A 13,348-nucleotide genomic window follows, 5' to 3' on the forward strand; every position below is an offset into this window, starting at 1 on the left:
TTGAAGGGTCTCAAAGCCTCAACACTTCATAGGCTACCACCACATCCCAGTTCTCCTCTATCTGGTCGCAGAAGCCACCACATGGTAGAGCTTCAGAGCTTCAAATATAAATTAAATTTAATAAAAATTTAAAAAAGGTTGTGAAAAGCGACGCTAGTTGACAAGCAAACAAAAGCAGGTTCGCCTCTCTCTCTCTCTCTCACACACACACACACACACACACACACACACACACACACACACACACACACACACACACACACACACACACACACACACACACACACACACACACACACACACACACACACACACACACACACACACACACACACAAAGAATGGCCAGAGAGAGAGAGAGAGAGAGAGAGAGAGAGAGAGAGAGAGAGAGAGAGAGAGAGAGAGAGAGAGAGAGAGAGAGAGAGAGAGAGAGAGAGAGAGACAGACTTGACAATTGAATGGGAGCGTATGATATAAACGCTATGAATTTTGTGCCAGATGTGGAATACGATCTCCTGGATGAGGACACAACGATGGAGGAAGGAGAGGCAGTGCCGGCCCCGGTGGCCCCAAAACTCAAGTCCAGGATCACCTATGGCCCTGCTGGTACTTTGAAGGCTGTCTTGGACACCTTCAAGAAGACCAAGGGTCGAGGCTTTGGTGACAAAGCCGGTGCAGAACGCTCCAACGGGTTCTTTGGCAAGGAGTTTGAATCTCTTTATTTCGATGGTGGCCCTGAGCGTCAGAAATCTATTGAGGGCTGGATAATTTTGATCATGGGTTTACATGAGGAGGACCGGGAGGATGATTTGCATGAATTTTTTGGTGAATTTGGGGAGATAAAGAACTTGCATCTTAATTTAGATCGTCGAAGAGGATATGTGAAGGGTTATGCCTTGATAGAGTATGAGAAGTAGCAGCTAGCACAAGGTCTAATCAATCAGATGAGTGGGGAAAAGCTTCTAAAACAGACTGTTTTCGTGGATTGGGCTTTTAGCAGTGGACCTCTTCGACATCGCAATGTAAGAAAAAGGTCTCCTCGAGGACATTGCTCTCACGAAGCCCATTTAAACTACGCTATTAAACGGACGGTGCTCTGAGAAACATGCAAGTTTGTATGTTGCAATGGATGGGAACCCCTAGGTATTTATTTGAATGGTTACTCGGTGAGCCACAGGAGGTTTTCTTGTTTCTTGAACGTACCTAGAGTTCTTGAGGACATACCCTATGTATGATAGCATGCTACTGCATGGCTGGGAGTTGCATTTAATTCAGGAGAATCCCTGCTTGGTCTACAAGGAGAGGGCACACTGCAAATAGGAAACTCGTTATAGCATAAGGCAAGAGAAAGTTGACGGCCGAGAAGAGAGAGATAGTGCAATTTAAAAAAGGAAAAATCTATCAAAAAGCACCCATAACTCTTCATGTAGAGAATCTTCGACATTATATATAAAACTAGATATGCTTCTCTTAAGCTTAATCAATATGCCACATCTCTTGTATTTGTCTCAATGCGTATCTTGTGTCTGGCAGGGAGGAGATATATTCACAACACTCGATGTTTCAATTACACAAGCGCGACTCCAGCTCGACTACACTACAAGGTTCGTTATTTGTATCCAGCACCCCATGACTATGTGTAATTTGCTTGGCGCAACACATAAATGCTACGGGGCAGGGCACGGCTTCCGTTTCTTATAATTTTTGGAGAGACCACAGTGCCAACTCTCCACCATACTTTTGTATGGCACCTCTGCATGCCATGCACTGTATACTTTGCAGTTTCAGTTTGTGACGTTTCATTGCAAGACGAAATGTTTAACTATTCACAATATTTTTTTGTAGCTTGACTCAAACATTGTCCTTCGGCTTGCACAAATGGATGACATTCATATACGATTATCAGGTCAGTAGTGTAGTTCAATTTTTATAGTCTGTTTATGCTTTTCTGTATTTTTGAGTTTGTCAAAGCTTCCCTAAGTTTAGTTTAGCCATATGTTTTTCTCACCAATGCATGCTCATTTTCGATCATTGTATCTATATATCAAATAGACATGCATTTTTTTCCCCAATGTTTGGCAATTCAACCTATATATCAAAATAAAGAAAAATTGACTACAATTTGATTGAGAATAAGATGGGCGTCTCAAAGATAGTTCCACAATTTAGAGACTAAATGGTCTATATTACTAGGTTAAATGGTGCAATCTGCAAACAACTACCAAAGTAGGTTAAGTTGCAACCCTTTTGCTTGATTCAATTACCCTCTTTAGGAGCCCTTTGTTGCATATGGAGCACTATGGGACATAACTTCTTCTTCCCAATGCTCATTAAGTCTCAAAGCTGAGCTATTATTGGTGCCTATTAATTGGTTCTACTCATTTTCTCGTGTCATCACAACAAATCCGAGGTCGACAACAATCACAACCAACTAACCAAGTAACTAGTTGCACTCCAGAATCTATCAAATTATGTACGACAAAGGCCCACCAAGCAAGACTAGTTTTTGAATTATAGCCATCTTGTGAATGAGCACTCTCTTGTTTCTTTCTTAAAATAAAAGGCTGGCCAAATTAATTTTTGATTAACGTGCTAAGTTGTATTATGTGGGAGCGGAACTTGGGAGTGAGGTTCACGCTCAAAATGCAAGATTCCAAGTCCATCGGCTTGTCATATCAACCTGGGATGATGCTTATAGCTGCAGGTTTTGTTCTCGCTCTTAGTCGCACCCACACTACCTACCTACATTCTTTACATGCAGTTGCTGCTTCCAGTGAAGCTGCGTCTCTCTCTCTCTTTCTCTCTCTCGCACACACACACGCATGCGCGCGCGCATGTCCACAATCACACTTCTTGACCTGCAAACACTTGCTACTCTGAGTGCTTCGTAAGTAGCTGCCGCTGCTCTCTCTCTCTCTCTCTCTCTCTCTCTCTCTCTCTCGCGCGCGCGCGCACACACACACAATACACACACGCGAGAACCTGCAGGGGCATGGATAGCTCAAACTCCTTTGAACACAGTTTCCAGTAAGTCGATTTTACTCTCCTTTCCCAAAAAAATTAAAGCGTACGCAGTGCATGAAATCTCACTAAGTGCTTGTTTATCAAGCGGAAGAAGCTTACTAGGACAGCTAGTTGAGGTTACCGAATCCTCCACGCAGAATGTCTTGAAGGTCTGCGTGGTTCACTGCCACCAATCGACTCAGCGGATGAGTTAGTCGAATTTTTAGAGTCTAAAATCAGGAGGGCCTGCTGTTGCGCAGTGCCGGTTGCGCACGGAGCGTGATGCTAGCAGATCGAGAATGGCATTTGTGCAATTCAGGACAAACCAGGATGTAAATCGTGCGATTGAGCTCTCTCGGATGGGGTGTCTGGTCCTCAAGGACTCCCTGCTGAAGGTGTCTCCCGACAAGAAGCTTCGCAAGCATGATGAAGGAACAACTACCGTCAATGATGCTGTTGTTCATGCAGGCTGTCTCATACGGAAGGATGTGCTTCACAAGCTATGGACTTGCCAGAACTGCAAGATTGAAGTGGACAATGCACGCAAGCGATTTTGTATAATGGTACCCAATAGGTCAGAGAAGAGATACAAGCTTGAATGGCCCTTCAGGGACATACATGAAGTCTGTCATTGCAGCAGTAGATACTACCATGCCGGCCAGACGTTCATGCTTAGTTGTTTTTGATCAAAGAAACCTTTTTTGTTTCTTCTTTGTTGCTGCTGTTTGAGAGTTGATGCACACCATGAAAGGCATGTAAGGAGTTTTGCAATGTTTCACGGATGAGATAGAACATAGTTACAGGTAATGACCGTTTTCAGATCTCCGTCGAGTTGCAGACGTGAGTAACAAGGAATGACATTTCATACCTGTTGTCGATCCCTGCTCCCATTCTACTTACCCGTTCTGGGTAACTATGATATAGAAGCTCTTGAAAAATAAAGCATGTGTGTAGATGGTGAGGCATACATAAGTTGCTGTGTGGAAAGAGGCATTTTTCTTTGTATGAGTCCACATACATCCATGGCTAGCTATATATGCCACTCTAGAGTTGTAATAAGGTGTATATAGGTGAATTGGATACCGCAGCAAAGCTGCACTGCAGCTCTGCACTGTTAGGAATACTTCCTTCCCAGCTGTTAGGTGCCCTGAACAGCTGTGCACTTGGCATGCTCTCACACATTGGCTATTAACTTTCTATGCAGGCACACCACTGATATTAAGCATAAATATATGCACGTGTGCATGTATGCATGTGCGGGCGCACTTATATTTGTTTGTGAAATATGTATGTATGCATGCATCAGTGCGTGCACATCCACATGCACATGCACATGCATTTGTGGGTACACAAAGCCAAAGAGCGGGTAGGCATGTGCGTATACGTATGTGTGCAAGAGTATGTCCTCTGGCTACCTGAAAAACTAAAGTATAGAGTAGAAAAGTACAAAAGATCGAATTTAGTTTTGGAGAGAGAAAATCTCAGCTTTTAGAGAGAAAATTCACCAGAGTCTAGAGAGCGAATATCCGAAATTCAGGTTTAGAGAGAAAATCAACATCTAGAGAGAGGAAGTTAGTGCATAGCTCGGGAGGTTTTGACCTTGACTATGAATTAGGAATGGACCACCTTTCTAGAGGGAGAGTGTGACGAGCTTGATAAACACAATGTACACTTGTCTCACAACCACCTTAACCCTAAAGCCTGTCACACAAGCTGAAATTTGCAGCCTAGTGATCTAAATGCTGCTACATTTAACCCAATTTCTTAGTGTACAACATAGGAGGCTCCTTTGTTACGATGTACGCCTCATTGAACTCCCATACAACTCGTAAAGTACACATGAGTATCACATGATTAATTGCCACAGAATCTAAGTCGACAAGAATGCCACAAAGGCTAATCAAGCCACAAAAACTATACATGCCACACAAGCTAGAGAATGTCTCGATGGGCTATGAATGATATCACATAGACCCGAAGAATCATGTAGGACCAAGCTAACAAAGCTATCCTCCAATAATGAGGCCGAGGATCACCCATATCAAGATGTCACTATTACAATCAAGTCTCTGTCTTCCTCTTCCTCGTTCTCTCCTTATATGCTGCTTCCTTTGTGGTACTTTCCCTTTGACATTCGGAAGGGATATCGTTGTCGGAAAGTGTGCGGTCTAGCTGGGAAGGTGCAGAACCTCTGGTTGTGAGAGTTCGTGTTGAGAGTCACAAACACTTTGTGGAAAAGCGTTTGTGGAGAATCACCAACCCTCTTTCTAAGGGTGATAGAAAATCTAAGAGCGTTCGTGACAGCAAAGTCACAAACCCTCTTTCCTATTGTGCTTGGAGTCTGCTTGTTTCCGTAGTAGAGATTATGATGAGAGGATTACCAAATCACATCCAATTTCACTTTAAAAGATCATTTAAAAACACTAAAGTTTCAGCCATGAAACCTCAATGTTCATACAAGCACAATTCTCCATCAAAACCCAAACCTCTTTCATGGTATCATGTAGCCTCGCTCCCAATTACATAGTCGTAACATCAAACAGTTGAAAGGAATGCTCAAGTTTCCACCTTCACGACGACAATTTTTTGATTTTGCAGAGATTTATGAGCTTCTAAAGTGAAGCCCACACACCATTTTGATAAGGGGAGACCTTAATTCACTACCTCACAAGCTCAGATACAAGATTTCCAAGAGGGGGAACTGCCCTACACATAGATTGAGCAACCATGGACGCCATTACATAGTAGAGAAAAATTGTAGGTTTTTTCTGTAAAAAGCAGCCCTCTCTCTCTTACCCACGGCAATGTGAGCTGACGTGTCAATTTTTGGGCCATTTTGGACCAAAATTAAGTCATTTTCAACTCATTTAATTTGATCCAAAAAATGCCATTTTTGATGCAAAAAATCCTAAACAAAGTTAGAAAAATTTCTAAATTTCTGGGATCACTCGCATAAGCATACAAAGCATAGATGAGCATCATTTTTCATCAATATACTATTTTGGGTCACTTTCCATGCAATCTTGCAACGACGCTTGGTAGCTGCTATTTTTGGCAGTTTTTGCTCGCATCAGTCTTTATAGACGAGATGAGTATGCCACCATGAAACACTTGGACTATGTACATTGTCAAATCAAAGTAAGCATCTTATCAAGTGGAAAAGCACGCAAGTGCGCCACATCCAGGGCCACGACTCCTCGGATAGGTATCTACATGATAATGACCGCAGTGGACGCTTCAACATATATCACAATATGTACATGATTGCTTTTATTTGCATACATCGAGAAGTGTCAAGAGTGAGGCGAATGTTTTTATTTCACACTATGTACGTGCCACGGCACGACATCCACCCCCTCTGAACCTGCACATCCTCCGATATGTGCCACAACAACATTTGTAGAGCATTAAAACTCATGGTCAGACGTCATATTCTCACTTTCATCCTCAGTTTGCATATAGTTGGCTTCATCATCCTCTTCACTTGGTTGTGCATCAAATGGATCAGCATCCCCTCTTCTTTTGAATAATTTTGTTCTTTTTCCTGCAAAGGGGAATTTTCAGTTCTGTCCCATCCTGTTCACGCAAGGTGTAAGTTGCATCTCCATGCACATGTTTGACAACATAAGGACCAAACCATCTCTTTGCAAGCTTCCTTATTGTAGAGTGCTGGTTTTCAAGGCTACTATCGTACATCAATACCCAATCACCTTCTTCAATGTCTTTTGGTCTGAGCCTATGCATCTTGTCAAATCTGTCTTTGTTTTTCAACCTTGCATTCTTTAGTCGAGCTTTTGCAAGCTCACTGTCTTGAGGCCTTCTTTCCAATTGTCGTATGCGCAATGCAAGAAGGTCTTGTCTACTCATTCCATCTTCCCATGGCAATACATTCCATGTAAGAACTACATCTTCAATTGGCATCACAGGTTTTTGACCATATATCAATTCAACAGGCATATAGCCAGTGACTGAACTATGTGTTGTACGGTCAGTCCACAATGCAAATGGCAGTAACCTTGCCCACTCTCCAAGCTTACCTTCACAAGCCTTAACTAAAGCTTTGATTATTGGAGGATGCTCTCTTTCACTTTTGCCATTTCCCTCTGGGTTATAAGCACAAGTTAAAGCTAGTTTGATGCCCATTCAAGAGAAGAATTCCCTGGCTTCATCAGCATCCAACTCTCCTCTATCTACATTTATCTTTTCCACACACCCATAGCGACAAATCACATCTTCAAGAAAAAATTTACATACAGCTTGTGTACTCTTTGTCCTCAATGCACGCCCTTCAACTTGATTAGACAAATCTTCTCTTGCAAGCACCAAATACCTCATTTGTCAAAGTTCCAAAGGCATTGTAACCAAGTCCACAACCCATTTGTAATGCATGAATAATGGATAAGTAGGATGTAGTCCATCACGATGCCCTACATTTGAATACATTTGGCATTTCAAACAAGATTTCACTATATATATATATATGTATAGATATATATATATATATATATATATATATATATATATATATATATATATATATATATATATATATATATATATATATATATACACGCATTTGGCATGTCAAACAAGATTTCACTATATATATATATATATATATATATATATATATATATATATATATATGTATGTATAGATATATATATATATCTATACATACATATATATATATATACAACCACATCCTTATACATTGCTTTCCACCAATACCTTTCTTTTACCTTGGCAAATGTTGCCCATACACCTCAATGTCCTACCCATAAACTTTCATGGAACTCCTTAATGATTTGTTGCCGAGTAACCTTATCGCATACTACGCGCAATGGTGTTCCATCTCTTTGTTTAGGATGCTTCCATAAGTAGCCATCCCTCAAGAAGTATCCATATGCTTTTCTTCTTATCCTCTTAAATTCTTGCTCAGTCCAATCATTCTGCTTTTGCAAAGTACTCAAGTAGCGACCTATTAAGACCATTCATCCTCATATAGTTCCTCTAAAAAGGACTCAAGTGAAGACACACAACATGCATGACTACTCTTTGCATGATCAATAGTGTAAAACTTTGTGCCTACATCATCTCCCTCAATAATCATGTCCTGTTTATCTTCATACCTTGCCCTAGATAGCATATTTGTCATTGGATTGTCTTTCCCTGCAATATGCTTGAACTCAGGATTTAAGGACTTTATGTAGGCTATCCATCGTAGCATTGCAATATCAAGAGTCGAATAGTTTGTGATCATTCCAAGAAGAGGCAAACAATCAGTTTCCACAACCACTGATGTCCCTATCAAGTACTCCTTGTCACACCTCAATGCTGTAACCACCCCCTATAGTTCCCTTTTTACTTGTGCATAATCGCGTTGGCGAGAACTCAGAATCTTGGCTTTAAAACTCACCACGTACCTTTTTCCTTCATCATCATCTTGCCCTACTGCCCATCCTATCCCTGTAGGACTCATGTCCACTCTCACAATGACAGGTCTCACATGCATAGTCTACCTTTCTCAAGGTTGGTGATGAAAGAAGTAGCTTCTTTAGCTTTCTCATGGCTTTTGTGTGCTCTTCTTCCCATCGAAACTTCTGATTCTTTGTCAACAACCTATAAAGGGGATCTGCTACATGTGCATAATGTGGTATCCAAATAAGAAAGAAGACGTAAGCACCAAGAAATCTTTGAACTTCAGTTATAGCTGTACATGTTTCTTTCATGTTTTTGATTGCATCCATCTTTTTTGGACAAGGCCTTCTACCATAAGGACCACACATATGCCCCACAATCAACACTTCATTAACACCAAATACAGATTTTTGCCCTGACAGGGTAAGATTAACTTCTTCCAGCTTTGAAAAAATCTTCTCACAATCTTCGATATGGTGATCTGCAACAAACTTACGGCACCCCCTTGAATCCATAGCTTCATCTATATCTTTGTCTTCACATTCTTTGATGGGCACATCATCAAGAAATGGCATTGTGATTTGAGGTATGAAGTCATGTAGAACCTTGTTCATCCCATTTATCATATGTGCAATTGAATTTGTTGCTCCTTGAGGTAAGGTACACATCCTTACCAGTCCCAAAGGTGTTTTCATAGTTGTTAGATCTCTACTCTCAACATCTAGTTGAAATTGATCGTATCCTGAATAGACATCCCCCATTGAGTAAATTGACCTTCTTGCAAACGCCTCTGTAAACTCATTTATCATAGGTCCTGTACCCACATTTCTGATGGTAACCTTGTTTACAGGTTGCATATCTTGTATGAATCTCAAAGCTCCATTCTTCTTAGGCACAGTGAACCACTTGTTCGAATATGGCGCACAAGAAGGCTCCAAGATACCCATGCTAATCTTTTCATTGAGTAGTACTATTAACTTTGGCAAATGTGCGTTCGGAACCGGAATTAGGCGTAGATTCCAAGGTACATGAGGGATAGTGAAGATCACCATAGGTGCAACAACATTAGGATCAACACACCCTATCTCATGTGGCTAGAAAGCAAAAGCCTTACCATGTCTTGAAAGCATTTCTTTAAAACTCTTCTTCTCTTCTTCTGTTAAAAACTCTTCACGACCAACTTTTATCTCCTTTAGGGATTCCATTGTGAACTTGTGTCCAGTTCTTTTTGGATCCTTGAGACGCGGCTGCAAAGAAGCTTGCTCTAGCTTTTTCTTGCAATCTAATGGTAAAGGTAAGGCAACTGGTCTCACTTTCTTTGCCACCGTTTTGTACTTGGTCTCCACATGCACTTCCGGTCCTTCATTAGCATTGAAGATCTTCAAAAGCCTCAATCACATCATACATTTCTATAGAGTATACTTCCACAATGTGGGTTCCATCTTGCATGCTAGAGTCCATTATAGCCTCAAGCTTAAGCATAGTATCTTTGTTCAAAGAAACCTGAAATGCATTCACTATCCTCTACGAAACCATTTTCTTTCATGTATTTCTGTACACTATATACATATTGTCGTGCACTTCTTTTCATATCCTCAAGCTTCATAAAACATATTGACCCATGCTCTGTTAATCCCTGAAAACCTGTAGAAAAAGTTTCTTCTCGCTTTGGGTCAGGTGAGAGTCTTTTTCTTCTTGTACCATTGCAATCCCGTTTTACAATGGTACATGGCCAAAACCCCTTGTCTCCCTGTACTCTTTGAACTCTTTGTTCGCTTTTGGTAGAGGATACTCACGAAGACTATTGCGGTTCTTCTCGTGATTCATACACACAGTCAAAAATTGCACAGCTCGCTTCCCATCTCTGCTCTTTACCCTAGCATAAGCAGAACCATCATCCAAGACCTTTGTTTCCATGCGAACGGCTATGATGTATGGCTGTCCAAGGATAAGAGGATAGGTAGACATCTCCTTCACAAAGAAGTTTTGCTCATCCTTCACATTACCAATCGTCACTTTTACACTTGGACAAGCCCCATATAGCTCTCCTGATGAGTTATTTGCAGCTCTAATCATCCACCCATGGTCTGTGTCTATCGACCACTTACCCTTCGTGTAAAGACTCTTGGACATAAGATTGATCTCAGAGCCATGATCTATCAATGCAACATATGGCTCCTCAAGATCACCCACCTTGACTAAAGTTTCTGTTGTAGCTCTTGCCCAATGAATTTTGGAGTAGTGGCTTTTATAGGAGGCTTCATCATCATCATCGTCATCTGCAAATCTAGCATGTACATCTCTTCGAGAAGACTGGTAGCATCCTACCACAGTTTCATCACAATCACTCTCTTGGACATGTATTCCATGTGCCTTAAGTGACCCCCCTTCACCCCCAGACTGTGGAGGAATAGACTCAGTGAGAGTTTGCCTCTTTCTTTTTATGATATCTATAATTTCTTCATGAAACTCGCGCTTAGCAATGCCAAGAACCTCACCCAAGGTAAGCTCAACTTTGCTATCCAAAATCCTTTCCTCCAATACTTGCTTTAAGTTTGTTGCAGCTTCAATGTCAGATTGTAGTTTGTTTCACATTCAATTTCACTTTAAAAGACCATTTAAAAACACTAAAGTTTCAGCCATGAAACCTCAATGCTCATACAAGCACAATTCTCAATCAAAACCCAAATCTCTTTCATGGTATCATGTAGCCTCGCCCCCAATTACATAGTTGTAACATCAAACAGTTGAAAGGAATGCTCAAGCTTCCACCTTCACGACGACAATTTTTTGATTTTGCAAAGATTTATGAGCTTCTAAAGTGAAGTCCACACACCATTTTGATAAGGGGAAACCCTAATTCACTCCCTCACAAGCTCAGATACAAGATTTCGAAGAGGCGGGACTGCCCTACACAGATTGAGCAACCATGGAAGCCATTACACAATAGAGAAAAATTGCAGGTTTTTTGTGTAAAAAGCAGCCCTCTATCTCTTACCCACGGCAAAATGAGCTGATGTGTCAATTTCTGGGCCATTTTGCCGGTTTGGACCATAACTAGGTCACTTTCAACTCATTACTCACCCAAAAAATGCCATTTTTGATGCGAAAAATCCCAAACGGAGTTAGAAAAATCCCTAAATTTCTGGGATCACTCGCATAAGCCTAAAAAGCATAGATAAGCATCATTTTTTATCAATATACCATTTTAGGTGACTTTCCATACAATCCTGTAACGACGCCTGTTAGCTGCTATTTTTGGCAGTTTTTGCTCGCATCAGTCTTTATAGGTGAGATGAGTGTGCCACCATGAAACACATGGACTATGTACATTGTCGAATCGAATTAAGCATCTTATCAAGTGGAAAAGCACGCAAGTGCGTCTGTAAGGTTTCCAGTTTCTGAAACCTTAAAGGTTGTAAAAAGCTTAATCAAACTGATATGATTATTGAAAAAGCAATGTAGAATTGTCCGACCATGGCAAATATTGGTATTTTTGGAATCTTAAGCACAGCAAACCCCGGGCTAGAAATTTTCCGAATTGAATTCCGATAAAAACTGGCATAGTTATGACCCCTGAAAGTTACACTGTGAATTGAGTAAAATAGAAAAATTGAAGGGTTACAGTAATCATTTAAGCATAGACTTTATTAAAGGTCTCCCAGGTATTTACAAGATATTTACCAATTAAGCAAAAATAGGTCAAATTATAGCAAAATTGACATTTTAAAAGCTGGCAGGTAATGGGAGGGCCATCATTGACGTGCCAGGGACTCATTTAGCAGCAGGGGGCGTTTTTTGACCTGTAGGGCACTGCTTGAACTACAAGTAACTGCCTTTTTGAGCCGGTGAGAGCTTATGAGTGCCAGAAAACTATAAATAGGACCCCTAGCTTCACATTTTACACAGACTCGGAGCCTTGATACTCTCTCTCTCATCTAGAGAGGACACTACACAGACATCATAGAGATTAATCTTTAATTGATTAACCTAAACGGTAATTAGTCTAATCCTTCTTAATTAGCAAGGTTAGATTAAGCTATTTTGCTAATAAATAAAGATTAGACCTATGTATGCTCATAAAACCTCTCTTAATTAATTAATCTCTGTTGATTATTATAATTAAGCTTAGTAATATTAAGCTAATTAATTATCCTATCATATTAGGGTTGAAATTAGCCAAATTAACCATGACCTAATGGTAAAAATATTAATTAAGCTTAGATTAAGTTGAGGTAATTATTAGATTTGCATTAGACAGTCATTAAGTTAGGAAAATTATCCTACAATTTTCTGAGTAATGTTTTTAATTAATTAGACAGAATTACTCTCTTTTTTGAGAAATTTAAATAAGAAAAATTAGTAAATTGATTTTAATTTCGGTGATATATTTATCAGTGGTTATTTAGGTGTTAAGAAACCCGTGATAATTAGGAAAATCTTAGAAAGTTAATCTAGATAATTATTTTAGGATAAATACCCTGTTTTTTGAGCAATTTAAATAGGGGAAATTAGTAAATGGATATCAAATGTTGTGATATATTTATCAGTGGTTAATTAGGTGTTCAAGAACCCATGATAATTAGGATAAGCTCAGAAAATTAATCTAGCTAATTACTTTAGCTGAAATACCCTGTTTTTTGATTAATTTAAATAGGAGAAATTAGAAAATGGAATTGAAATGTTGTCATATATTTATCAATAGTTAATTAGATGGTCAAAAATCCGTGATAATTAGGAAAAGCTCAAAAAAGTAAATTAGCTAATTAATTTAGCAGATATACTCTGTTTTTTGAGTAATTTAAATAGGGGAAATTAGTAAATGGAATTCAAATGTTGTGATATATTTATCAGTGGTTAATTAGGTGTTCAAAAACCTGTGATAATTAGGAAAAGCTCAGAAAAGTAATCTAGCTAATTAATTT

General features: G+C 39.8%; 2 protein-coding genes across 2 annotated transcripts; both read left to right on the forward strand.

The window, feature by feature from the left end:
* Positions 1-457: 457 nt before the first annotated feature.
* LOC147455734 (RNA-binding protein Y14-like) lies at positions 458-1,083 on the forward strand. The gene is made up of 2 exons (XM_086515322.1): positions 458-880; positions 1,000-1,083. Exons 1-2 carry the CDS (start codon positions 458-460, stop codon positions 1,081-1,083), a joined length of 507 nt encoding a protein of 168 aa, XP_086371448.1.
* Positions 1,084-2,791: 1,708 nt separating this feature from the next.
* Positions 2,792-3,710, forward strand: LOC147455735 (uncharacterized). Its single transcript, XM_086515324.1, has 2 exons — positions 2,792-3,026; positions 3,109-3,710. The coding sequence occupies exon 2, from the start codon at positions 3,302-3,304 to the stop codon at positions 3,686-3,688; it is 387 nt and encodes a 128-aa protein (XP_086371450.1). The 5' UTR covers positions 2,792-3,026; positions 3,109-3,301; the 3' UTR covers positions 3,689-3,710.
* Positions 3,711-13,348: the final 9,638 nt, after the last annotated feature.

Source organism: Adiantum capillus-veneris, chromosome 6 (assembly GCF_014529385.1).
Source record: "Adiantum capillus-veneris isolate H3 chromosome 6, ASM1452938v2, whole genome shotgun sequence".
NCBI classification, from domain to species: Eukaryota; Viridiplantae; Streptophyta; class Polypodiopsida; order Polypodiales; family Pteridaceae; genus Adiantum; species Adiantum capillus-veneris.

Bases quoted from the DNA above. Each gene is read 5' to 3' on its own strand.
- LOC147455734 (XM_086515322.1), top strand. From the start codon at position 458: ATGGGAGCGTATGATATAAACGCTATGAATTTTGTGCCAGATGTGGAA. The intron at 881-999 runs GTGAAGGGTTAT...GGCTTTTAGCAG, and splicing joins TAGATCGTCGAAGAGGATAT to TGGACCTCTTCGACATCGCA.
- LOC147455735 (XM_086515324.1), top strand. From the start codon at position 3,302: ATGGCATTTGTGCAATTCAGGACAAACCAGGATGTAAATCGTGCGATT.